This window comes from Oncorhynchus tshawytscha, linkage group LG06 (assembly GCF_018296145.1).
Source record: "Oncorhynchus tshawytscha isolate Ot180627B linkage group LG06, Otsh_v2.0, whole genome shotgun sequence".
Lineage (NCBI taxonomy): Eukaryota > Metazoa > Chordata > Actinopteri > Salmoniformes > Salmonidae > Oncorhynchus > Oncorhynchus tshawytscha.
Genome location: NC_056434.1, coordinates 47,307,124 through 47,333,728, shown reverse-complemented (window position 1 = coordinate 47,333,728; position 26,605 = coordinate 47,307,124). Strand labels below are relative to the sequence as shown.

The following is a 26,605-nucleotide window of genomic DNA, read 5'->3' as shown; positions in this document are numbered from 1 at the left end:
CGGTTGGGATGGTGTTCTTCGGCTTGCAAGCCTCCCCCTTTTTCCTCCAAACATAACGATGGTCATTATGGCCAAACAGTTCTATTTTTGTTTCATCAGACCAGAGGACATTTCTCCCAAAAAGTATAATCTTTGTCCCCATGTGCAGTTGCAAACCGTAGTCTGGCTTTTTTTGTGGTGGTTTTGGAGCAGTGGCTTCTTCCTTGTCGATTTTTGTACCGGTTGTGTTCACATGTTGACAAGGTCCTTTGCTGTTGTTCTGGGATTGATTTGCACTTTTTGTACCAAAGTACGTTCATCTCTAGGATACGGAATGCGTCTTCTTCCTGAGCGAAATGACGGCTGTGTGGTCCCATGGTGTTTATACTTGCATACTATTGTTTGTACAGATGAACATGGTACCTTCTGGCATTTGGAAATTGCTCCCAAGGATGAACCAGACTTGTGGAGGTCTATGATTTTTTTTCTGATGTCTTGACTGATTTCTTTTGATTTTCCCATGATGTCAAGCAAAGATGCACTATTTGAAGGTAGGCCTTGAAATACATCCACAGGTACACCAATTGATTGAAATGATGTCAATTAGCCTATCAGAAGCTTCTATAGCCAAGCCATAATTTTCAGGAATTTTCCAAGTTGTTTAAAGGCACAGTCAACTTAGTGTATGTAAACTTCTGACCCACTGGAATTGTGATACAGTGAATTATAAGTGAAATAATCTGTCTGTAAACAATTGTTGGAAAAATGACTTGTGTCATGCACAAAATAGATGTCCTAACCGAGTTGCCAAAACTATAGTTTGTTAACAAGAAATTTGTGGAGGGGTTGAAAAATGAGTTTAAATGACTCCAACCTAAGTGTATGTAAACTTCTGACTTCAACTGTATGTTTCAGTAAGATTGGATTTTTAGCATTTATAGCAATGATTATCAACTGTACTGCAGGGATGGAATGTAAGTCACAGAAAGTTGAGCTTGTGGTGGCATTTGGGTGAGCGAGACTTGACATCAGAAGAGTCACAGGGTGTGTTAATTTGAAAACAATTCCTCTTTTTTTAACCTTTATTTAACTAGGAGTGTCAGTTAAACAAATTAGTATTTACAATGACGGCCTACTCCGGCCAAACCCAGACAACGCTGGGCAAATTGTGCACCTCCCTATGGGACTCCCAAACACAGCCAGATAGTGACACCTCTTGCACAGTAGCCTTCTACCACTGAGCCACTCAGGAGTGTTAAGTTGTGATGTCTCATCATTTCAGGTTGTTGGCATGAGGTAGGACTAAATAGATGTAAATAGTGGAGTAGGGTGGTGTTATTTAAAAATATATATATATAATAATTGTGAGTGCAGTGTTAGATTGTAGGGTATTTGTTTATTTTTTCAAGCAAAGTATAAGGGAGTTGTACTCCAGTCTAGTAGGTGGCGGTAATGCAACATATTTGATACCAACCGCAGTTAAACCTCATCGAAGAATAGCACGCAAAAGCACAAAAAGGGCTAGCCACATACATGCTTCAAAGAAACGCTCAGTGAGGGATCTAGTTGGATTTTGAAGCCATCATGAGTGGAGGAACCCCTTATATCGGGAGCAAAATCAGCCTAATTTCTAAGGCCGAGATTCGTTACGAAGGGATTCTCTACACTATTGACACTGAGAATTCGACTGTAGCACTTGCAAAAGGTAAAGAACGTTAACTCATGCAAATGTCCGCAATGTTGTGCACCAACCAAATAACGTTTAACTACATAACGTTACAGAGAATGCCTGTAAGCAAACGTCATTTCATCACACTGTGACTAATTGTTTTTATGCTGTTCTGAAAAAGGTGTCTACTTAGCTAACGTTAGGAAGCTAGCTAATTGACTAGTCAGCCAGCCAATTTGCTAACTAGCTAGTAGTGTTGGCTTGTTAAACCTAAGAAGTTACCTGGTGATGGAGCTAGTTAAACATGTTTATTTCAAGTACAAGCTGAGAGTATCATGTAAACCTGCCATATTGTGTTAACAAACGGTGACTCAGCGCGACAACTGCATCGCTAACATTCACAAGCAACTCCACGTCAGTGATGCTGAATTTCGGGAATTTGCCAGCCGGCAAAAAAAAATGTTGGGGATAGGGGTGGGGGGGGGGTGGACTGGTACCCGTAAATTAGTATCTAAGCTGCAAACCAAACGAGTTTTGGTTATATACAGCTAACTGCCAAAATAAAGTAAACACTTGAGTAAATGAGGGATACAAGGGTTACGGTCCAAACACTTAAGGACACCCTATCCCCTCAAATTAAGTGGACACTTCTGATGACGTCTGACGAGTATACACTTGCAGGGAGAGGGAGGAAGGAGATAGACCAGATGCTTTTTAAAAAACTTTCTGTGGAGAAACCGTACCCATTACATTTAGGAAAACTGTTGTAATGAACACTTATGAGAATGGTGGGCTGAATTTTTCTGGACTTTACTACCTTAAATCCTGCTTTTAAAATCAATTGGATAAAGCAATACCTAAGAACCCACTTCTATGTGGAATTGTATTCCTCATGTCTTCTCTACTTTTGGTGGCCTTAACTTCATGTTGGTTTGCTATTATAATATTGACACAGTTCCAGTGAAATGTTCTGCTTTTCATTGGCAGGTTTTCTTGTTATGTTATAAGCCTAATTTTTCTCCACAGAGATATTACATGGAATAATTGGGCTCTATTGTATAAAAATACTTAGTTGTTTTTAGAATATTGGTTCTGAAATAATATATTGGTGAGCCAACTGGTAAATGTAGAGGTTCTTTTACTTAGTTATAAGGAATTCTTATCACTTTACAAGGTTCCTGTAACACCTAAAGCTTTTGCGTGTCAAGACCTGACCCTCAGAACCTACCTTTCATTGACCCTGTTGACTCATCAGTAGGAAATATTTATTTCTCTTTTGGTCCATTCAACAGAGCGATACGAACCTTTGTTTCAGCAGGATGTTTTATCTATACCTTATGTCATGCCTTATTGGAATGGATTTATTGATATCTGTTGGGAGAAAGTTTGGCTGTTGCCACACATACCTACTTGTTAACAAAATTAAGGTTTCCTTAAAAATTAATAAATATTATCCTGCCAACCACTATATGATATATATATGAAGTATTCACAAATGTAAATATACAAACAAAACACCACATTTTACCTTACAAAAAGAAATTGAACTGTATTAAGACAATTTTTAAATACTCTACTAACAAAAAAGCTGTTAGAATAAGTGTATGTATGTCCCTTAAGGTCCTTGTGTAATGTGATATTGTACCCCCTAGCCCCTTTGTATATTTATATGTACTACCTGTATTGATTTGTAAAGGGAAAAAAGAGGGAGGAAGGAATTAATTAATTTTAAATGTACCACCTTTGGCTAAAAATTCCTCACCGGTAGCTTGTGGGTGATTTTTATATGCGCTACAGTCAATTATGAGTGCATGTCTACTTACATTAAATATAATTAACATATGCCTACTGTAAGATAGCTAGCAAATTAATTAGATAACTAACGTTAGCTTTCTTAGCTGGAACTTCTGACGGAAAATGTTTTCTACAATTCCCAAAAGATAACCAAACATTTTTACGGGTCTTGTTTGTGCCGTCATGTGCATTAGGAGCACATGTATGTTGACTTCTCCATTGTTTTTATGTAGCGGATGTACAATCGTCGCAAATTGAATTATGGGGAGTTTCATGGCCCCGGCGTGAACATAATTGTACACTCACAGAGCTGACTAAAAACGAGGGCTGGGGGGCTTACGCTGCAAACTTGCCTTGCTTGGCTAATCAATTGGACTGCCCTCCAAGATGGCGACGGGGATTCCCCCAAGGGTGTATGGCAAGGGTAAGTGGACATGGGTATGTCTTAAGTGTTTGGACTGCAGGCGAAGTGTATTGAAAACAAGCTTTACCACACAGGTGTGATTCCTGAGTTAATTACGCACTTAACATCTCATCATGGAGTGAAGTCTAAAAATGGCCAGTTTCCCATTTATTTTGGCTACTATGACATAAGAGGTCAGTGAATTTGAGAGGTGTTTCAATGGAGCATAGAGGGTTTAGTGTCTGTCTCAGTCACTTGTAAAGGTAGATCACCAGATCTCAACCCAATTGAACAATTATAGCAGATTCTGGGAGCGGTGCCTGAGACAGTTTTCCACCAAATTATGGAATGTTTTGTGGAAGGGTGTTGCATCCCTCCAATAGTTCCAGACACTTGTAGAATCTATTCCGGGGTCTCCAACAGGTAAATCGCATGCTACCGGTAGCTCTGATTCAGAGGGCTTGGTGTTAAATGTGGAAGACTCATTTCAGTTGACTACATTCAGTTGGACAACTGCCTAGGTATCTCCCTTTCACAGCCCACCTACGACTAACTCACTAAACATTTCCGGAACTATATGCACTTTTTCCATGTATTCCTTCTCAAGCAGTCATAAACAAACCTCACAAGTATCTGACACTGCAAGCTCCCATCTACTATTTAATCAATGCAATATTCACATAATTCCACCCCTGGTTAGCCACTATTGTCTTAAAATGCCAAACTTAACACAATCTGCCAATTAATTTCCAGCAATATAGTGGCTGTCAGTGGTGCGTGCATTTGTCTAACACTTCGTGTAGCCAGTTGTGTTAAACTTCTTGAGGGTGGATATATATATATATATATATATATATTTATTTATTTATTTATTTTTTAAATTTGCTTTAACTAGGCAAGTCAGTTAAGAACATTTGTATTTACAATGATGGCATTACACTCAAATATACATTCTTTCAGACCAAAAAAAAAGGTTCATGTGATTTTAACCATTGACATGGACTCGGATCACATTTAGTTGGTTCTCTATGAACAATTGTCATTTTGAGAGTGAAAAACGAGTTTAAAACAACCTGAGCATGAAAACAAATTTATATGGCTTATATCCTAATTAAACTACTTTCATATTTACCTTGAATGTGTGTATTTTGAAGTAGACTAAATTTCATCTCTTATATTTGCCAAATTGTTATTGTTACAACAAAGTTGGATACAAAGTCTCAAGTAAGTATTCAGTCAACCAGACTAAATATCTTTTGGCAATGGTTTACATAACTTATTTTGGTACTCGCATCTGTCCCCCTGTGTTTCTGACCAAGTCGGAAGGTTAATGAAACAAACAAATTTTTGCTCATTGTGTGCTAGTATAGAATTCTAGTGAAGATGGAACACTGATTTGGACAGGCAGTGTGTCACATCTAATGTTTTCAAGTATGATTGTATGCGCACTTTCATCAAGGGCTTAGGTGATGTATAATTGGTCTCCTTTCTCTTTAGCAGTATTCGTTCTAAGCGTTACGCACACTTCATAACATGATCAATGACTAGTCAGCATCGCTGCATAACACGCTCATGATGAACTACCCTCCTTACTGCTTCCGAAGTGTGTTTGGCTGCTAGCTTCTTTGCTAACAATCTTTTTATCTGTGTGATACACTGCTCAAAAAAATAAAGGGAACACCAAAATAACATCCTAGATCTGAATCAATTAAATATTCTTATTAAACACTTTTCTTTACATAGTTGACTGTGCTGACAACAATCACACAAATGATCAATGGAAGTCAAATTTATCAACCCATGGAGGTCTGGATTTGGAGTCACACTTAAAATTAAGTGGAAAACCACACTACAGGCTGATCCAACTTTGATGTAATGACCTTAAAACAAGTCAAAATGAGGCTCAGTAGTGTGTGTGGCCTCCACGTGCCTGTATGACCTCCCTACAACACCTGGGCATGCTCCTGATGAGGTGGCGGATGGTCTCCTGAGGGATCTCCTCCCAGACCTGGACTAAAGCATCCGCCAACTCCTGTACAGTCTGTGGTGCACCGTGGCGTTGGTGGATGGAGCGAGACATGATGTGCTCAATTGGATTCAGGTCTGGGGAACGGGCGGGCCAGTCCATAGCATCAATGCCTTCCTCTTGCAGGAACTGCTGACACACTCCAGCCACATGAGGTCTTGCATTAGGAGGAACCCAGGGCCAACCACACCAGCATATATGGTCTAACAAGGGGTCTGAGGATCTCATCTCGGTACCTAATGGCAGTCTGGTTACCTCTGGCGAGCACATGGAGGGCTGTGCGGCCCCCCCCAAAGAAATGCCACCCCACACCATGACTGACCCACCGCCAAACCGGTCATGCTGGAGGATGTTGCAGGCAGCAGAACGTTCTCCACGGCGTCTCCAGACTGTCACGTCTGTCACATGTGCTCAGTGTGAACCTGCTTTCATCTGTGAAGAGCACAGGGCACCAGTGGCGAATTTGCCAATCTTGGTGTTCTCTGGCAAATGCCAAACGTCCTGCACGGTGGTTGGGCTGTAAGCACAACTCCCACCTGTGGACGTCGGGCCCTCATACCACCCTCATGGAGTCTGTTTCTGACCGTTTGAGCAGACACATGCACATTTGTGGCCTGCTGGAGGTCATTTTGCTTGGCTCTGGCAATGCTCTTCCTTGCACAAAGGCGGAGGTAGCGGTCCTGCTGCTGGGTTGTTGCCCTCCTACGGCCTCCTCCACGTCTCCTGATGTACTGGCCTGTCTCCTGGTGGCGCCTCCATGCTCTGGACACTACGCTGACACACAGCAAACCTTCTTGCCACAGCTCGCATTGATGTGCCATCCTGGATGAGCTGCACTACCTGAGCCACTTGTGTGGGTTGTAGACTCCGTCTCATGCTACCACTAGAGTGAAAGCACCGCCAGCATTCAGAAGTGACCAAAACATCAGCCAGGAAGCATTGGAACTGAGAAGTGGTCTGTGGTTGCCACCTGCAGAACCACTCCTTTATTGGGGCTGTCTTGCTAATTGCCTATTTCCACCTGTTGTCTATTCCATTTGCACAACAGGATGTGAAATTTATTGTCAATCAGTGTCACTTCCTAAGTGGACAGTTTCATTTCACAGAAGTGTGATTGACTTGGAGTTACATTGTGGTGTTTAAGTGTTCCCTTTTATTTTTTTGAGCAGTGTATTTCGGGTGTACTTATGTTCTCTTAAGCACTGCAATCATGCATTCTGCTAACTGGAGTATAACTGCATGTGATCATCGGGCATAATACCCTACTTACATTCACTCTGAGTTTACCAACAGGCTGACCAACTCAAATAGACAAAAGCCTTCTATACGGCAGACCAATCCAAACTCTTCTCTCGGCATGTCCAGGCCACTTATTATTTCAGCCAATCATGGCTAGTGGGAAGGTTACAAACTGAAGTTCTAGGCTGTAGCCTTGTTATTATTCAATTATTAATGGCCATGTTTAGATTGACCACAATGAAATTGGAAGCAGTCACAGCTCTATCGCAATTGCCGATCAGCTGTTAGAATTAATTAGATTGACGGTAAATCAGTCAGATTAGGCTACAGGTAAATAAAATAACACTGACAACACTAATACATAGGTAGTGCTTTTGTACAAACATAATATTCCACAATTGACTTAATACAAAAACCTGTGGTTGAAATGTAATTTTAGCTTTTTGTAAAAAACAAACATCTTTACAGGGTTGAATTAGTTTCTAGTGCATAACATAAGTATCTAGAATTCGAATATGCTATATCTCAATCAATGCAAATAATCTAGGAGCACCAGAAGATATGTTGTGCTCTTAACTTTTTGAAGTTGGAGCACCAGTGCTAACAATGTTTTAATTTCGAGCCCTACCTGTAACACCCAGTAGTTGACACAATATTTGGTTAAAAAACACTATCTGGCATACAATCTGTAGCTAATGGTGGCCCAATGCCATATTAAGACACTATGCTAGTGTTTACTTTATTTTGTCAGTATATACTGACCAACATACCGATAATCACAAGTCTAGCTTTCTTGCGATTAATAGAGATGTGCCCCAGGGTTAAATTTTAGCTTGTGTTTTCAATTTTTCTTAATGATTTGGGAAATGGGATGCAACCAGCAAAGTTACATCTATATGCAGATGCTAGTTATATATTCATGTGCTCCTTGTCTGGTTCAGGCTGTTGAAGAGCTCCAGACTGCTTTTCATTCACTGCAGGCCTCCCTTTATGGTCTTGAATGTACAAAAACTAAAATCATGACCTTTTACCAGAGCTAGAACTCTGCCAGAGAACGTTAGCATTGTCAGATCTGGTGACTTAGGGATTCGAAAAAGTGTTATCCTACAAATACCTAGGTATTCAGTTGGATGACACGTTAACTTTAAAAAGGACAATGTGGATAATCTTGTGACGAAGCTTAAATTAAAATATAATTTTTTTCTTAAGGCTTGCTTCCTGCTTATGGCTAGAAAGAAGCTTGTTCAGGCTACTTTTCTCTGTAATTTGATTATGGTGACTTGTCTTATATGCATGCAGCCTCCTCCGTCTTAGAGACTGGACTCTGTTTATCATGCATTCTTGCGCTTTATCACAAATGCCAAGTCACTCACCCACCATCGTGCATAGTACCAAATGGTAGGTTGGACCTTACTTTATATGTACAGAAAGATACATTTGTATGTGTTCATCTACAAATCCCTTTTAGGTAAACTCCCTCTTTACCTCTGTTCTACTTCACCACCAGCAATTACCATACATGGTCTACTAGGTGGTTGCTACTTAAAGTCCCCTAGCTAGCTAATTTTGTCCTGGTATATAAACATTGGGTTGTTATTTTACCTGAAATGCACCCTGTACTCCGACAATTAATCCACAGATAAAATTAAAAAAATGTGTCTTCTCTCCTCCTTCCTTCAGGCTTTTTCTTTGGCCTTTATATGGCGGTTGGAAACCAACTTTACAGCATTACTATAACCGACTAGAGTGTGGACCTAAAGTTAATTTTCAATCACCCACGTGGGTATGTGCTCTAAAAACCAATGAGGAGATGGGAGAGGCCAGACTTGCAGGGCGTTGCGCGTCACAAATCAAACCAATTTCTATTTTAGCGCCTGGCCACGCAGACGCTCGCTGAGGCGCGCAAAAAGTGTGGGTGCAATTATTAAATTTATTTTGCGAGCGGGTGACCAACTTTTTTTTTTTTCCCCCTCAGTCCAACAGTACACCTGATTTCAAAGTACATTTTGGCTACACATTGCATGTCATGTCACTGCTTATGCTAACTGAATGCTTTGTCTTTCCCCATTTAGTTCGGTCTTTTGGCACTGAGGATCGGCCCACTGATAGGCCCATCCCGCCCCGAGATGAGATCTTTGAGTACATAATCTTCAGAGGCAGTGACATCAAGGACCTGACTGTGTGTGAGCCGCCAAAGCCAACATGCTCTTTCCCGCAGGACCCTGCCATCGTCCAGGTACAGCTTCTCCCAACCACAAAGTACTTCAATATCCTAAGTACACCCTTGTAAAACAGACATATGTAGTAAAAGTCAAGAATCAGCTAAGTGTCAATTTGCATTCTATTATAGAAAGCATTATTCATGTTACAGGCTTTGGTTTCTCCATTTATGTTTTGAGGTTGGACTTTAGCTCTCTAGCACATAGGGTGCACTGATTGTCACCGTTAGTCAGTATGGTTACACCTGTGCTGGTTATCTCATTGGTGTGAAGGTGTTTCACCTGTGCCTTTTTGTTTGCCTCTTGTTGGGCAAATTTAGTGGGCCATCATAGTGGGTGTCTTTTTAGGTTCGTTGTTACTCGCCAACTTTCAGTGGACACCCCCATGAGTGTCTTTCAGAACCCATCTTAAAACCCCACCTGTTTCGGTTATTGGTCGGTGACTTTGTTTGTACCCTCTTCTGTTTGAGCTACATTTTGGTTTTCTTGCTGGGGAACGTAACACATAGCGATGTACCGATACGATTTGCCTTGGTCCCCGGTTCAAATGTTTACGATATGAATGCATCGGTCTGTGGGAGCCCAAACCGATACAAATTAAACATGCATCAGTCAGAACCGGTTTCAAATTTTACAAAGTGCAGGTTCATAGTTTTTTTTAGGCATGTGACTGAATGGGTCTTATGTAGCAAAATTTGAAATTAGTTTTACATAGCTACAAAATGGTGTGTCTATAATACACTGCATTTTTGAAGAGCGATGGGAAAGTAATTCTGCTTTGAAAGTTGATAAACTTACTTTTGAGAAAAGGGCCGTTGACTGTTTTGGGACCTACTGGATAGCTCTCCTTTGTCTACACCATTCAGCCTTGTTCCCACCCTCTTAAGCCAGCTCCACCTATCTTTAAGTATTCACATGTGAGGTCATGTGCTAAACAGTGAGTAGTGTAGTGAAGATTAAGACTAAAAGTGGTAGTAGCCTACAATAGGGAAATTCCAGCTAAACAAATATTTTATAAATATTACATGCTTACCCAGACACGCTTGTCTAAATTGATGGGTCATGTGAAAGAAATTCTATAACCCCTATCCAACATTCGTTTTATTATTTTTGACCAGGGGGCACACACCAACATTCAGACATAATTAACTAAACATTTGTTTAGTGAGTCTGCCAGATCAGATGCAGTAGGGATGACCAGGGATGATCTCTAGAAAAGTGTGTCAATTGGACAATTTTCCTGTCAAAATGTGTCCTACTTTTGGGAGTCAGGGAAAATGTACAGTGGGGAGAACAAGTATTTGATACACTGCTGATTTTGCAGGTTTTCCTACTTACAAAGCATGTAGAGGTCTCTAATTTTATCATAGGTACATTTCAACTGTGAGAGACAGAATCTAAAACAAAAATCCAGAAAATCATATTGTCTAATTAATTAGCATTTTATTGCATTACAAGTATTTGATCACCTACCAACCAGTAAGAATTGTTAGTTTTCTTTAAGAAGCCCTCCTGTTTTCCACTCATTACCTGTATTAACTGCACCTGTTCGAACTCTTTTACCTGTATAAAAGACCACACACTCAATCAGACTCCAACCTCTCCACAATGGCCAAGACCAGAGAGCTGTGTAAGGACATCAGGGATAAAATTGTAGACCTGCACAAGGCTGGGATGGGCTACAGGACAATAGGCAAGCAGCTTGGTGAGAAGGCAACAACTGTTGGCGCAATTATTAGAAAATGGAAGAAGTTCAAGATGACGGTCAATCATCCTCGGCCTGGGGCTCCAAGAAAGATCTCACCTCGTGGGGCATCAATGATCATGAGGAAGGTGAGGGATCAGCCCAGTACTACACGGCAGGACCTGGTCAATGACCTGAAGAGAGCTGGGACCACAGTCTCAATGAAAACCATTAGTAACACACTACGCCGTCATGGATTAAAATCCTGCAGCGCACGCAAGGTCCCCCTGCTCAAGCCAGCGCATGTCCAGGCCCGTCTGAAGTTTGCCAATGACCATCTGGATGATCCAGAGGAGGAATGGAAGAAGGTCATGTGTTCTGATGAGAAGAAAATAGAGCTTTTTGGTCTAAACTCCACTTGCTGTGTTTGGAGGAAGGATGAGTACGACCCCAAGAACACCATCCCAACTGTGAAGCATGGAGGTGGAAACATCCTCCTTTGGGGATGCTTTTCTGCAAAGGGGACAGGGCGACTGCACCGTATTGAGGGGAGGATGGATGGGGCCATGTATCGTGAGATCTTGACCAACAACCTCCTTCCCTCTGTAAGAGCATTGAAGATGGGTCGTGGCTGGGTCTTCCAGCATGACAACGATCCGAAACACACAGCAAGGGCAACTAAGGAGTGGCTCCGTAAGAAGCATCTTAAGGTCCTAGAGTTGCCTAGCCAGTCTCCAGACCTGAACCCAATAGAAAATCCACATAAGTCCATATTTCCTAGCGACAGCCCCAAAACCTGAAGGATCTGGAGAAGGTCTGTATGGAGGAGTGGGCCAAAATCCCTGCTGCAGTGTGTGCAAACCTGGTCAAGAACTACAGGAAAAGTATGATCTCTGTAATTGCAAACAAAGGTTTCTGTACCAAATATTAAGTTCTGCTTTTCTGATGTATCAAATACTTATGTCATGCAATAAAATGCAAATTAATTACTTAAAAATAATACAATGTGATTTTCTAGGTTTTTGTTTTAGATTCCCTCTCACAGTTGAAGTGTACCTAATGATAAAAATTAGACCTCTACATGCTTTGTAAGTAGGAAACCTGCAAAATCGGCAGTGTTATCAAATTTTATTTGTCACATACATGGTTAGCAGATGTTAATGCGAGTGTAGCGAAATGCTTGTGCTTCTGGTTCTGACAATGCAGTAATAACAAAGTAATCTAACAATTCCAAAACTACTGTCTTATACACAGTGTAAGGGGATAAAGAATATGTACATAAAGATATATGAATGAGTGATGGTACAGAGCAGCATAGGCAAGATACAGTAGATGGTATCGAGTACAGTATATACATATGAGATGAGTATGTAAACAAAGTGGCATAGTTAAAGTGGCTAGTGATACATGTATTACATAAGGATGCAGTCGATGATAGAGTACAGTATATACGTATGCATATGAGATGAATAATGTAGGGTATGTAACATTATATAAGGTAGCATTGTTTAAAGTGGCTAGTGATATATTTTACATCATTAAAGTGGCTGGAGTTGTGTCAGTGTGTTGGCAGTAGCCACTCAATGTTAGTGGTGGCTGTTTAACAGTCTGATGGCCTAGAGAGAAGCTGTTTTTCAGTCTCTCGGTCCCAGCTTTGATGCACCTGTACTGACCTCGCCTTCTGGATGATAGCGGGGTGAACAGGCAGTGGCTCGGGTGAACAGGCAGTGGCTCGGGTGGTTGTTGTCCTTGATGATCTTTATGGCCTTCCTGTAACATCGGGTGGTGTAGGTGTCCTGGAGGGCAGGTAGCTTGCCTCCGGTGATGCGTTGTGCAGACCTCACTACCCTCTGGAGAGCCTTACGGTTGTGGGCGGAGCAGTTGCCGTACCAGGCGGTGATACAGCCCGCCAGGATGCTCTCGATTGTGCATCTGTAGAAGTTTGCTTTTGGTGACAAGCTGAATTTCTTCAGCCTCCTGAGGTTGAAGAGGCGCTGCTGCGCCTTCTTCACGATGCTGTCTGTGAGTGGACCAATTCAGTTTGTCTGTGATGTGTATGCCAAGGAACTTAACTTGCTACCCTCTCCACTACTGTTCCATCGATGTGGATAGGGGGGTGTTCCCTCTGCTGTTTCCTGAAGTCCACAATCATCTCCTTAGTTTTGTTGACGTTGAGTGTGATGTTATTTTCCTGACACCACACTCCGAGGGCCCTCACCTCCTCCCTGTAGGCTGTCTCGTCGTTGTTGGTAATCAAGCCTACCACTAGTGTCGTCCACAAACTTGATGATTGAGTTGGAGGCGTGCATGGCCACGCAGTCGTGGGTGTACAGGAGAGGGCTCAGAATGCACCCTAGTGTGCCCCCAGTGTTGAGGATCAGCGGGGTGGAGATGTTGTTGCCTACCCTCACCACCTGGGGGCGGCCCGTCAGGAAGTCCAGTACCCAGTTGCACAGGGAGGGGTCGAGACCCAGGCTCTCGAGCTTGATGACGAGCTTGGAGGGTACTATGGTGTTGAATGCCGAGCTGTAGTCGATGAACAGCATTCTCACATAGGTATTCCTCTTGTCCAGATGGGTTAGGGCAGTGTGGTTGAGATTGCATCGTCTTGTTCTCCCCACTGTATGTAGTAAACTACTTGTTTGTTTTCTTTTGGGAATGTAGTTAAGTTGTCAAATATAAATACCCCCCAAAAAAAAAAAAAATACTGAAGTACTTTACACCACTGCGAAAATGCATTCACACCAGTACATTAGCATACTTGATATACTGTTACACAACTTGTATATGCAATACTATGTGATAAGGCCATGCAACCTGAGTTGAAACATGATTTGAGGTGCAAATGTACATAAACAGATGCATCCTCCATATTTGTGGTTGACACTTGATACGGTCACATTGTTGTATGTCACAAAGTCATGTTACGACCATTCATTTTATATACCAATATTTTGCTAAGTGAATGGGTCTCTACAAAAGGTGTAAACGGCACAGCCAAATGGTTACTTGCATAGCAGCAATTTCAAAAATGGTGTCAATACAAATAATATACAGTACCGGTATGTACAATAACGATATCCCTGATAGATGATATGCATACAATCAGGGGTAAAGTGGCTGAGCAGCAGTGTTAGAATAGAGGCACTGCTGATGACTGGTCTGTCCGAACCGCGCATGAACAAGGGAATCTGTATTTGGAGAGCCTGTTTCTGTCCTGCCCTTGACTTTGATGCTGGGCATGTGACGTCGATTGCCTCTTCGTTACAAAACTCCCTGATCTTCTCAAAGATAAGTTTGTCTAGCTGTGTCCAGTCCAGGTGGTCCTTGTACAGGCAGACTATCTATGGGAGGAAGGATGTCAGCGTCGCGCTGAAACCTGGTCCTGACAGTCCAAACGCTCCTTGGCGACAACACCAGGCTCCAGAGCATCGAAGCTGTGAAACGGAACAATCACAAAAAAATCCTACATTTACAACCCTGCACAACATCAATTGACCTCCCAAGTTTAGAGCAGAATAATAACCTCATACAATGCAATGACAATTATTTTCCCCTGAAGTGCTGGTACTGCTTGATCTGTGGCAGTGGTCTGAAGTATGGAGTCAGGTGTTGCCCGCCATAGCTTTCCACCAGCACTGTACCATCCTCCAGTCCAACTAGCTGTGGGATGTTGACCCCTGTCACGGTGCTGCCCTTCACAACACCAGCCATCTCCGACAGTGTTCACTTGGGTCTTTCTGAAGCGCTACTTAAGGCTGAAGCACCAGTCGGACTTGGTGTGGCCTGTGATCAGGAAGTGAAGGTCCAAGACTATGGTGGAGCTTGTGCATGGTCCACCAGGCACAATACCAGTGCACAATCTTGTTCTTGTTTTGGCCACTGCAGTTAACACAATTCAGGTCCTCACGCGTTTCCCCAATTCTGTAGTTAGTGACAATGCTACATGTCGTTGACTGCTCTGCTGCCTTTGCTTGTTTGGGCCAGCTCTCTTGTTGATGGGAAGCATTAGAACGTTCTCCTAGTATGACTGGTGGAGAGGTCAGGTGTGTTCTACAGATCCTGAAGGACAAATCCCAGATACAAATATCTAGTTAACATTGAACCTATAACTAGCAATGTTAAATGGCATTCTGGGAACGTTCCTAACGTTACACATGCACTTAATACAAGTAAGTTAATATTAGCTAGCCAGCCATCTAATGCTAGCTAGCTAACAGCAAACTAACTTGGTCTTGTTTAGATATGTCATGTTGGCTAGCTAAAAAATGAACTGTAATCCATAGTAGTGTTACTTGTAATACAAACCAATTGTCATAGTTAGCTAAAGATGGAACTTATTTGGTTAACAAGCCAACCATCAAACTCCATCTGGCTAGCTAACGGCAAGCTTTAACTTGCAATGAAACAACTTTCTGGCGAAATTAGAAACATATCTGAAACTGTAGCTAAATTCTTACGCGGTTCAATGGATGAAAGCTTCACAGCAGACTGCAACCCCTTTTTATTAAATAAGATGTCCTTGGTCGTTTCCGTTTAGTTTGCACAACTTGTTTGGCCTGTGTCAACTTCTTCCGTGACAACACTGTTGATCGCCGTTTCTTCCCCATCACTGGAGTCTTCTGACAATGTCTCCAATGAATGTTTTTACCTAAATCAGGGATTTCCTCATCGATCTGATTCATTTTCAGAGAGTCGACATGGCACAAAGTCCATCACAACTTTTTCCCACTGACCTTTGTCGATAGCGCCTGAAATTCGGGGCAGTAATGTTATTGAGAGCAGTAGCAACATATTTGCAGTTCTCCATGGCTAATTTCATCTTTCAAACTGCAGTAGAAAGGATTATCTACTCATAACGAGCAGCTCATTTTATAGACACAAGATGCTACACCGCAGACCAATCTGAAACTCATCTCCCAGCATGTCCAGCCCACTCATCTCAGCCAATCATGGCTAGCGGGAAGGTTCCTGTCTGTCTTTGGCTAAATCAACTAGGCTCTAGTAATTCAACAATATTATTTGTATTTAGATGCCATAAGTTTGTTATTAAGGCACATGACAGTTCACATGTTAGAAGGCATTTTTGCCTCCAAAAAAAGCATTTTGATAAATTTATTTTTTAGGTTCAGACGGCTCTCCTTGTGAAGTCATGACTTCAAATCAAATTTTATTAGCCACATGCACCGAATACAACAGTGAAATGCTTACTTACTAACCAACAATGCAGTTTTAAAAAAATATGGATAAGAATGCAAACAGTCCAGATGCTCTCAATGCTGCAGCTGTAGAAACTTTTGAGGATCTGAGGACTTAATGCCAAATCCTTTCAGTCTCCAGAGGGAGAATCGGTTTTGTTGTGCCCTCTTCACAACTGTCCAGACTTGCGGCATACGCCTAGTTTCCTGAATCGGGTCACCATATGGTCTTGTTCTGGAAATAACTCATCTGTTGACTGAAATGATGCGTCCTCTCCTTCAGTTCAGTAGCCTATCCAACTTTATGCATATGGCTGACAGAGCAATGGTGTGGGAGATGCAGATGCCCGCGCCAACGAGAGATGGGCCTAATAGGTTATTTGTACATTTGCCACCTTCAGCATTCAGATGCTTATAAAATTGCTTTCGCAATGTCAAATCATAGGCATTATTAGAGTGACAACCAATGTAATTTGCTGGGTTTTTATTTATTTAGATTATTCAGGTTCACCATAAGAAAAAGCTTTGGAAGTTTTGCTTTAAACAGTCAGTGTATTTGGTCATTTTTACATGAATAAGAATTTCAAAAAGGACCGCTATCATTTCTCATTCATTAGTCCGAGCGGGAGAAGCTCTGTAAACTTCTAAACTATTTGCTTTCGAGACAGGTCATATCCAAAGCTGCATTATAGTAACTGTCTAAATGCCAAGATGGTTTCAAAAAAATATTGACATGGTACTAGCTCAACATTTTCAATCTAAAAAAATTATGAAGTTAATCAGGTGGTGAATAGATATAAAAAATGAGGGGGATGAACATACTGTATATTTCCCACTCCTAATCTGAATGTGGGGTGGTCTGCCCAATGGCTCGGCTCCGGTGCACACACACACACACACACACACGGTCACTCAGCTTAGAGAAGTAATCTCAGACAGATGCAGCACAAAGAGGCCCAGCTCCTGAACTCTCATAGGCAGCAAATATTAATTTTAAAATTGAAAATTAAGGTGTTTATGCTAAAAATGTTAGTGCATCAATTCATTCCACTAATCGTACCAGATCGTTTCAATCTAAAAAGTATCAAAGCCCGTGCATCTAGATGCGTATTGACTCATTCATGAAACTAGAGATGCACAACCCTAATGTGCACCTGTGCAGTGACATTTGGCTTCAACTCCCTTTCTTGCTTTCTTCCCCTCCAGTCCTCTGTGTGCTCAGCCCCTCCACCTGCTCCTGCTGCCACTTCAGCTCCATTCCAGTCGGTGGGCTCCAACGGCCTGTTCAACCGAGCTCCTGTGCCCCTGTACAGCCAGTGTAACACCAGCCCCCTGGTGTCAATGCAGTTTGGCACCGTTGGTGACGGTAAGAGCCACAGCAACACAAAGCCTGGATATGGTAAGGAAGGGACCGCTAGCTAGGTTAATCACTAGTGTGTTCAAGGTCTGATATTAGTCATTCATACTTTACTAATGTCAACTGTGTTCTAAAGCTTATTGTCAGTCACGTTATACCTTCAAATGCAAGCTAATGCATTAAGCGATCTACCTGTCAAATGCAGGTAGATATGTTTTAAGCTCTGTCAGGAAGTGACAGTCATGTATGCTTTCCAAGGGTTGCAGGCTGCCACATGGCTCTTGGATCAAGCCGGGCATTTCAGACGCAGAAGGTTTGACTGGGCTCCACTATGCCAAAAGAGTCACGTAGACTGTCGGCTACCTTATGTTTTACACATTTGATATTCAGTGTGATAGTACTCGCCATTTCCGCTCCATTATGAAGATGCTGCTAGTACTCAGCCAAGGGTCACAGGTCAGGAAGCAAATCAGGAAACAATGAGGCAAGTCAGGTTACTTCTGTAACCCTGATTCTCTGATATTATGAGTGAGATCTCACGTGGGATTCAGCTGAATCTTGAGGAACCATTTACACACGTCTGTTAGACAGACCAGTCGAAGGGAGGTGAACTCCTCCGTTCATAATAAGGAGCTACTTGCTCACCCTGTGGTGATTCTCGAGCATGCCAAACTTCGTCACGCTCTTACAAGTTGGGGAATATCTCTCTCATAATATCAGAGAACCGTGGTAATGAAAGTAACCTTGATTTCTCTCAATTATTTGTCCCCATATTGCACTTGGGATATGGCCAACTCCATTATTGCAAACATGCTCTCCAAAGCCAGGTAGTCTTAACATATCAACCCTCAGAGGCCCTGACACTGAGGACACTATGTACCAAAGAAGTTGCAGTGATGTCTAGCTGGTAGAACCTGGGCATGTATGCAGGGATTCCCAACAAGCTGCATCGCAAATCTCCTGTAAGTAGATGCCCTTTGAACAGTGCCCAAGAGGTAGCCATACCTCTACTGGAGAGAGCCAATTGGCTGTCCGGCGGCTGTAATCCCTTGTTATTATAGGCCAATAAAATAGCGTTCACAATCAAATGTGATAACTGTTGATGAGTGTGGCCTCCCCTTGGCGACGCTCTTGGTGTATTCAAGTAAATGCGTACTGGACACAAATGGTGAAGTTCTTCTGTAGAAGTGGTGGGTGGAAAGCCACAAGCTCCAAGGTGAGACAATTGAAACCGGGGAAAAGCCTGGGGCAAACTGTAGGCACGAATGGTGAACTGACGGCGCATGCTGCTCACGTACTTGCTTTGTGGACTTAAGGGTGACCAGTGAAGCGATCTTGAAGGAGAACTACTTAATTTTCATGCTTTCCAGCGGCTCAAAAAGATGCTGTGCAATAGTCGGATCCCAAGGCGGGGCTTGGAAAACTGGACGTAAACGACGCACCCCCTTCTTGAAACAAGTTTTTACCAATTATTTTCCAAAGCCTATATGACAGGCCAAAAGTGTCTAGAAAGACTGAGGAGAAAGCAATAGGGACCTGCAAAAAGCTATTTTTTTTGGTCACATTTTCTCAAATGCACCACTTGTTTGCAAACAGTGAGTGTGTAGAAAGGGCCCTGACACTCTGGATAGTCAATGACTGAGGCAGGCCTGTCACATTCAGATTTGACCTCATGGGCCAGGCCCAGAAGGCCATTGTGTTTGAGTGAGGGTGGAAATCTTTGTTTGCTTGGGTCAGAAGATCCCCCCCGCATAACGGGAGTTGCCAGGGCTTGTAGTACAGCACGAGAATGATCTCCGCTAACCAGAACTTGCCTGGCCATCGAGGGGCTATCAAGATGAATGACTCTTACCTCACTGTCTAGCTGAGTGATTTATTATCAAGCTGGACACAATCAAGAAACTGATTGAAGGTCAATTTTTAATTTGTACATTATTTGGTTTTAGTCTTTTTTTTAAAAAGAATATTGAGTTATTTTCCCCCACCTAAAAAATATACAGTGCATTTGGAAAGTATTCAGACCCCCTTTTTTTCTAATTTTGTTACGTTACAGCCGCCTTCTAAAATGGATTAAATACATTTGAAAAAATCCTCATCAATTGACACACTACCCCACAATTACAAATCGAAAACAGGTTTTTAGAAATGAACGCATCTAATTTACATAAGTACTCAGACCCTTAGCTATGTGACTCAATATTGAGCTCAGGTACATCCTGTTTCCATTGTTCATCCTTCAAGTTTCTACAACTTGATTGGAGTCCACCTGTGGTAAATTCAATTGATTGGCTATGATTTGGAAAGGCACACACCTGTCTACATAAGGTCCCATAGTTGACAGGAAGGGTACCAAAACATTTCTGCAGCATTGAAGGTCCCCAAGAACACAGTGGCCGCCAACATTTTTAAATGGAAGAAATTTGGAACCACCAAGACTCTTCCTAGGGCTGGTCGCCATGCTGAGAAATCCGGGGAGGGCCTTGGTCAGGGAGGTGACCAAGAACCCAATGGTTGCTCTGACAGAGCTCCAGAGTTCCTCTGTGGAGATGGGAGAAAGATCCAGAAGGACAACCATCTCTGCAGCACTCTACTAATCTGGCCTTTATGGTAGTGGCCAGACGGAAGCCACTCAGTAAAAGGCACAACAGTCCGCTTTGTCCGGTCTGTTCCACCTGAGAGGTGGCAGCTCAGGACACAGGCGCTGGGGTGTACCCCTAGGTCTGGCGCACCTTCTTCCCTACAGGGAAATCAGCTAAATGGGACTGCTTCCCCACTGATCTCTGTGTGAAAAGTTGGACTGTGGGTTTGCAGCATGCTACATTGCTGGTCACTCAGTTAGCACTGGTGCTAGAGAACTGCCCTTCTCCCAGCTGCAACACCTTGGCTCATAGAGAGATTGGAGACCGGGTTGCCATTATATCTAGATCTGCCGGGCAGGTGGTGGCAAGCCTGGCCTTGATACTGTAGCTGACCTGGTTTTTGACTCTCTTGAACCTGAGAACCTAGTAGTTGGAGTCGGTAAGTATAAAAATGACAGCGTTATCTAAACCATACAAAATAACTGCACTAGCTGAGGTAGGCCATGTGAGCGTTTTGCCCAGTGTAGGTTAGCGGTACAGCCAGACTTGCTGCCTTAGCTAGCCTGTTACAGGCAGTCTTGTAGACTGGGTCACGGTGTGGTGGGACTGGTTCAGTTAGTAGGCACAAAGCAACTTAATGCTAGGCGAACTAGAAAATGGGAGCTAAGCTAGCTATAGCAAGATGGTTGTAGCTAGCGTTCATTGTGACGACTAGTGGTGTGGCTTAAGGTAGCACTGGCCAGTATTTAGTAAACCTCAACTCGCTTGTCTAGTTAGAGCTGCTTGAGCATGTTTATTTCCCATGGGTACGGCGGCCCATTTTATAAGTATTGGTAACGTGTGTGTGTGCTAGTTGATGTTTATCCGTTAAGGCTTGTGTTTTCTAGCTAGTGTTCACCTAGTGGGCTAATAGCATATTGTGCTAATACGAGACAAAGCAACATGTTTTTGGTAAGTTACTCAACACAAAAGACTAGAGCTGAAATTTCTGCTCTCGGTGGTGTAACCTCGCGGCACTTGCGAAACATATATTTTCGTTCTGAGGAAAGCTTAGAAGTACTCTTGTGAGAATTACCATAGGACAGGTGAGTCTCTCCTAATAATGGGAGGGGCTCACCTCATTCACCTTTCGACCAACTGACATTTGTAATTGGTTCTTTGAGATTCGGGTGAATCGCACGTGAGATATCAAAAATAATAATTGAAAGAATCAGAGAGGACTCCTCACACTTGTGCAGTTCTTGACCTCAATACGCTACACCTGCTGTTCCCCTCCATACAGGAAGATCAGTGACGCCCTCTTCCTTTGGGAGCGACACAAGCTCCGCTGCAACCCAGTCCCAGAGCAGTGCTATTGGCGCTGCTCTCCCCACTGATTCACACTCTCTGGGTACCGCTACTGTCCTTGTATCTAAAGGTAAAGGAAACACACGAGGAAGAGAAACACTGATTTGTTCTACGTACTCACCTTGGTGAAACAAACTCATTTGAAACTAGCTGTAGATTTAACCTATTCACTCCCTACAACTCATCTGTAGAGCACATGGTCATATTCTTTCAAGGGATGGCTAACCTGAATATTTCCTTTCTTGTGGCACATGGACACCTACTCATTCAAGGGATTTTCTTTATTTTTACTATTTTCTACATTGTAAATATCTATGAAATAACACAAATATTTCAGATTCTTCAAAGTAGCCACCCTTTGCATTGATAGCTTTACACACTTGGAATTCTCTCAACCAGCTTCATCGGGAATGCTTTTCCAACAGTCTTGAAGGAGTTCCCACATATGCTGAGCACTTGTTGGCTGCTTTCCTGTCAGTCTGCGGTCCAACTCATCCCGAACTGTCTCAATTGGGTGGAGGTTGGGTAATTGTGGAGGCCAGGTCATCTGATGCAGCACTCCATCACTCTCCTTCCTTGTCAAATAGCCCTTACACAGCCTGGAGGTGTTGGGTCATTGGTCTGTTGGAAAAACAAATGATAGTCCCACTAAGCGCAAACCAGACGGGATGGCGTATCACTTTAGAATGCTGTGGTAGCCATGCTGGTTAAATGGAGGTGTTCTAAATAAATCAGTATCACCAGCAAAGCACCCCCACACCATCACATCACCTCCATGCTTCACGGTGGGAAGCACACATCTGATCACCTATTCTGCATCTCACAAAGACAAAAGTCTCACATTTAGACTCATCAGACCAAAGGACAGATTTCCACCTGTCTAATGTCCATTGCTTGGGTTTCCTTTTTTATAGGTGTACTTTAGTAGTGGTTTCTTTGCAGAAATTCGACCATGAAGGCCTGATTCACGCAGTCTCTGAATAGTTGATGTTGAGATTTGTCTGTTACTTGAATTCTGTGAAGCATTTTTGGGGGGGCTGTAATTGGAGGCTGGTAACTCTCTAATGAGCTTATCCTCTGCAGCAGAGGTAACTCAGTTTTCCTTTCCTGTAGCGGTCCTCATGATAGCCAGTTTCTTCATAGCGCTTTCTGGTTCTTGCGACTGCACTTTGAAGACTCTTTCAAAGCTCTTGGATTTTTTTCATGTCTTAAAGTAATGGACTGTCGTTTCTCTTAGCTTATTTGAGCTGTTCTTGCCGTAATATAGACTTGGTCTTTTACCAAATAGGGCTATCTTCTGTGTACCACCTCTACCTTGTCACAACACAACTGATTGGCTCAAACGCATTAAGATGGAAAGAAATTAAACTAACTAATTGAAATGCATTCCTGGTGACTACCTCATGAAGCTGGTTGAGAGAATGCCAAGAGCGTGCAAAGCTGTCATCAAGGCAAAGGGTGGCTACTTTGAAGAATCTCAATATAAAAGCTTATGGAATCATGTAGTAACCAAATGTGTTTTCATAGTTTTGATGTAGAAAATAGTCAAATTAAGAAAAACCCTTGAATGAGTAGCTGTGTCAACTTTTGACTGGTACTGTATGTTAGGCCCCCCCCCCTTATCACTGTCTTATTTTTTTGCCTCTTCTCTAAAATTATGGATTGCTTTTCACAACACACAACCTTCAACGCGTTTAATAACTTAAGCTTTATATCCATGAAGTGTAACTCTTGACGAACCAGTGAGTCTGATTCATGTGTTGAGTAACACTAATCCTCTGTTCACCCAGGCCACACCAGCCCCCCCCTGGACCCCCTGAGGAAGAGCCCCACAGAACAGGCAGCCCCGTCGGCCCCCTACGCTCCGACTCCCAGCTTGGGCCGTAGGAGTCCCGCTCCAGGCCAAACGACCCCCTCGGCTCCAGCCGCCGGCCATGCCCAGCAGCAGCACCATCACCAGGGTGAGACCGTCAGTGGGGCCCGCAGTAACCAGGCCTGGGGTGTGCCCTGCAATGCGCCCATTTCTCACCAACGCTATACCACTGCAGGGCTTACCAACTCTATCTTTATCTCCGTAGGTGAGACCTATCGGAGGCTTTACCTGTGTTTTGTTGTGCTGCAACCCCTAAACAAAAATGACCCCTGACATTTTTTGTAACTCTTAACAGTCTGTCGGAGTTTCAACATTTTAACAACTTTTGCCTGTTTCTATAGGTAGTTTATAGTGTGGGGCTAAATCTCTTTTAAAGTTGAGCTGAGCTCTCTAAACTAATGGACTGTACCATTCCAGGCCCAGAAAGCACTCGTAGCTGCTGCTCAGACACTGCTCTAAGGTGAAGGCAGGGATGCCAGTCAACGGCCTGCAGGTTAACTGAGCACCTCTGCTCTAACCGTCCTCTGTGCTCAGCTCCATGCCGTTTCAGACTCTGCATGCCGTAGTGACTTTTACTTAAACTGTCAAGCCCACGTTCATTTACACAACTCCACCATCCTGTGTGCTGTAGTAGGTTACATGGTGGTCCATTGCTTGCAACTGTCTGCATTGCTGTGCAGATTGACAAGTTGAGATGGCGATCACTGCTCTGTTTCGTGTGTGTTATGGTAATTCTGTTATGCCATATTTTGCCGATTTTAATATGTTGTATGGATGTGTAATGCTATTCATGCTTTATATGCTGCTGGAATTTCTATTTGTATAAATCTGTTAGGGTGACATTTTAAGTATTCTGTTGTGATGGATGGCAAGCCATTGCTTTATTCTGTCAATTGGTAGATAAAAGCACAGCAAACTACCAATCTATGCTATAGTGGACATTTTCCTGCATTTTGTTTATTCATATTCTTCATGGTTCGGTTTTGAACAAGGGGCACTGCTTTTGGTGTAACTTATTATAATTTTGTGGCATCATTGTATTGTTTGGTGTTTACTACATGTTTCTGGTGGTAATGTTGTCTATTCTTCCTGTTTCCCAGTTGGCGGCCCCCCACCTCAGAGGCGTGGTCGTGGGGGAAGACAACGCGGCAGGGGCCGCTTCAACGTGCGCCGAGACGGACCCATGAAGTTCGAGAAGGACTTCGACTTTGAGAGTGCCAACGCCCAGTTCGACAAGGAAGAAATTGACAGGGAGTTCCAGAGCAAGCTCAAACTAAAAGGTACCAGAACTGTACAGATCAGGCCCTCATAACATTTGATCCAACACTTATGGGTGAAGGAGCTCGATTTAGCCTAGTGTTTTTGAGGACAGGTCATGCATGCAAGGCTGGTTTCTTCAGACAGACAAAACATGGCCGGTGATTGTGTTCAGGGGACCGAGATTAACAGGAGGCAAGCCTGGGCACAATGTAGCCAAGTTGCAGGGTGTTCCACTAGTGCGGTCTGTCGGCTAAACAGACGATTACAAACTAATTTTCAGCCGGCTACTTTTTCCACTTCAATTAACGAGACTACTTGTCAATTCGCTAGTCAGAAAAGTCAGCCGAGCCCTCTCCCGCTAGAAGATGCCTATCATTCAATGTATTGATAGGACAGGAGCCTGTTAGTCACAAAGTGAGCAATGACAGGGAAACAATGCTGGTTTGAAAGTCTTCTGTTTGTCCCCCCTCCCAGTGTGTGCTGTCTTTGCAGTCACTTTAAAAAAATAAAAAAACTTTTTTTACACATGGCGGGAGAGCACATGATGCTCTCATTGTCTGTGAATCAACTTATTTTCTGGCACATTTATTTTATTTCACTTGTTTCATATGCAGCCACAGAGCGGTGGCGCATAGGTTACTTACTGTGCTTTGATTGACGAACAGCAAACTTGACTAGTTTATAAAAGGTGTCTTTTAAAGTGGATTTATGTTTTTTGACATTTGCTCATTTATTTCAAATAAGAGATCAGATACCAGATTTACACAAGTTTTCAGACCTTTTCCTATGAGACTTGAAATTGAGCTCCGGCGCATCCTGTTTCCGTCAAGCATCCTTGAGATGTTTCTGCAACTTGATTGGAGTCCTTGTGGTAAATTAAATTGATTGGACATGATTTGGAAAGGCACACCTGTCTATATGACTGTCCCACAGTTGACAGTGCATGTCAGAGCAAAAACCAAGCCATGAGGTCGAAGGAATTGTCCGAAGAGCTCCGAGACAGGATTGTGTCGAGGCATAGATCTGGGGAAAGGTACCAAAATATCTGCAGCATTGAAGGTCCCCAAGAATACAATGGCCTTCCATCATTCTCAAATGGAAAAAGTTTGGAACCACCAAGACTCTTCCTAAAGCTGGCAGCCCAGCCAAATTGAGCAATCGGGGGAGAAAGGCCGGTGACCAAGAACCTGATTGTTGCTCTATAGTTTCTCTGTGGAGATTGGAGAAACTTCCAGAAGGACAACTATCTCTGCAGCACTCCACCAATAAGGCCTATATGGTAGTGGCAAGACGGTAGCTGCTCCTCAGTAAAAGGCACATGACAGCCCGCTTGGAGTTTGACAAAAGGCACCTAAAGACTATCAAACCATGAGAAACAAGATTCTCTGGTCTGATGAAACCAAGATTGAGCTCTTTGGCCTGACGTGCCAGGTTTCCTCCAGGCGTGACGCTTGGCACATTCCTTTGGTGATGGCATCATGCTGTTGGGATATTTTTCAGCCTAAGGGTGACTGGGAGACTAGTCAGGATCGAGGGAAAGATGAACGGAGCAAAGTACAGAGCGATCCTTTATTGAAAACCTGCTCCAGAACGTCAGACTGGCGCAATGGTTCACCTTCCAACTGGACAATGACCTGAAGCACACAGCATGCCTGTGTTTTGGCTTCGGGACATGTCTCTGAATGTCCTTGAGTGGCCCAGCTAGAGTCTGGACTTGAACCCTATCGAACATCTCTGGAGAGACCTGAAAATATCTGTGCAGCAATGCTCCACATCCAACCTGACAGAACTTGCAAAGAATGTGAGAAACTCTCCTAATATAGGTGTGCCATGCTTGTAGCGTCATACCAAGAAGACGCGAGTCTGTAATCGCTTCTTATGGAGATTAAACAAAGTACTGAGGCAAGGGCTGGAAACAAATATTGCATTTACAGAAATTGCTAAACTGTTTTTGCTTTGCCATTATGGAGTAGATTGG

At 43.0% G+C, this 26,605-nt stretch overlaps 1 protein-coding gene across 4 annotated transcripts in view; it reads left to right on the top strand.

Annotated features, from left to right (window-relative positions):
• Window positions 1–1,474: 1,474 nt before the first annotated feature.
• LOC112252636 (protein LSM14 homolog A) overlaps window positions 1,475–26,605 on the top strand; it is a 29,414-nt gene continuing 4,283 nt past the window's right edge. Inside the window, exons 1-6 of one of the 4 annotated variants that reach the window (XM_024424064.2) lie at window positions 1,475–1,684; window positions 9,183–9,346; window positions 17,418–17,610; window positions 21,430–21,564; window positions 23,285–23,572; window positions 24,468–24,647. In XM_024424064.2, coding sequence (XP_024279832.1) covers window positions 1,564–1,684; window positions 9,183–9,346; window positions 17,418–17,610; window positions 21,430–21,564; window positions 23,285–23,572; window positions 24,468–24,647 — 1,081 coding nt within the window. In that variant the 5' untranslated portion in view covers window positions 1,475–1,563. The remainder of the gene's footprint in view (window positions 1,685–9,182; window positions 9,347–17,417; window positions 17,611–21,429; window positions 21,565–23,284; window positions 23,573–24,467; window positions 24,648–26,605) is intronic. The other 3 variants (XM_024424065.2, XM_024424066.2, XM_024424067.2) reach the window with 3 other exon arrangements.